Consider the following 1,703-nt stretch of genomic DNA (forward strand, 5'->3'; position numbering starts at 1 on the left):
CGTATCTTAAACTTGGATTCGTTTCTCGGCATACCTAGTTCGACCACAATTATACAGTACTACGCGTCAGTATCGGTTACCGATACGATGCGACATCCATATGATATTGACTGAAATCGAGCGATATTACTTCTAACTGAAAATAAGAGTTTCCTACCATATTAAAGTGTTTGGTACCCCTTGGCAAAGATTTTGCCACGTAAGGTAAGGTAAGCTAAGTTGTTGTTTTTTTTTTGGATCAATAATCGCAAAGGATATCGAGGATATATCTCTTATTCATTGTAAGTAATTCATGGCGGCGGACGCGAAGGAAGAAGAAGAAAGGAGAAAGATGCCATCAACGCTACTAAATTCCACAAGGGAGATGAATGTGAAATCTAGTGCTTCTAATGATAATCTTCGGAAGAAGGTGAAGTTTAATAGTGCTTTTAATATTGATATTCCTCAAGACATACTACTACAGATATTCTGTAAATTACCTGTGAAATCTCTAATCAGATTCAGTTGTGCATCTAAGTTATGGTTTTACTTAATCATTAAAGATCAACAATTCAACCAATTTTACATGGTTGAATCCAAAAAGAAGCCAATTCTCATATTTACCTTCAAAGATTGTGAAGCGAAGCGATGGTACTATTTGGAGAAACAACACCTTAATACTTACGGTCACAAGCTGCTTGTTTATGGAAAACACAAATATATGAATCACCAGTATATGATTGGGTATTCTAATGGACTTATTTATCACTTCAGATTTGTAACCCAAGTAGGATTGAGAAGTTAATCTTTGTCTCCTGTTTGAAGCATAAGTGGGGTGGAGGATATATCTGTGGATATCGATTTGGATACGACCCCTTGAGCAACGAATATAAGGTGATGTGTATCATGGAATATATGGATGAATATGAATATTACATCTTTACACTAGGCAGTATTAAACCATGGAGACAGATTAATAACCCATGGCCAAAACAACGACCAATGGATTATTTTTGATCTACTAATGGAAGAAGCGTACCCATCTCTTGTAATGGAACTCTCTTTTACCAAATTGAAAAAGATGAAGCACGAGGCAAAATAGAAAAATATAAACGTCTTACTTTGGTATCTTTCGATATCCATAATGAGAATTTTCGAATGATTAAATTTCCATCTGATGATGAATTTATTTCGAGTTATAATAAGGGTGACGTGTATCCACTAGAACACAAAGGATGTTTTTGATCCTTATAGTGGGAAGGTTGCGCTACATATATTAAAAGACACAGTTAAACATGTTTGGGATATGGAAACAGTCAGAAGGTGATTTTTGGTGTATTATCTTCCATAGGAGTTGTGGAGATTTAGAACTTCAATTTATATAAAAACACCGTACATAATTCAATACATAAAAGTAGGAGATACAGGTAGATCCTAGTTATTCGTCGGAGCCTTCAGTTGATGACCAGACTTGGTGTTTGGTTGTGGAATAACTTACTGAGCTGACAGAGATGACTGCGAGTCTTTTGTGAGTTGTTGATGACTTGTGCTGACACCTTCCCTCAAGTTGAACCGGATTTGGCGAATGTTCAACTTGTCTCTTATGAGCTGAAAACGAATTGACGACAATCCCTTTGTAAAAATATCCGCTAGTTGGTCTCTGGTGCTTATAAACTTGATATGAAGAAGCTTACTCGCTACTCTCTCACGAACAAAGTGATAGT

General features: G+C 36.2%; 1 protein-coding gene across 1 annotated transcript; it reads left to right on the forward strand.

The window, feature by feature from the left end:
* Nucleotides 1-292: 292 nt before the first annotated feature.
* On the forward strand, nt 293-784 carry LOC113316586 (putative F-box protein At5g42430). The gene has a single exon (XM_026564749.1). It carries the CDS (start codon nt 293-295, stop codon nt 782-784), a length of 492 nt encoding a protein of 163 aa, XP_026420534.1.
* The last annotated feature ends 919 nt before the right edge of the window (nt 785-1,703 follow it).

Source organism: Papaver somniferum, chromosome 10, assembly GCF_003573695.1.
Source record: "Papaver somniferum cultivar HN1 chromosome 10, ASM357369v1, whole genome shotgun sequence".
NCBI classification, from domain to species: Eukaryota; Viridiplantae; Streptophyta; class Magnoliopsida; order Ranunculales; family Papaveraceae; genus Papaver; species Papaver somniferum.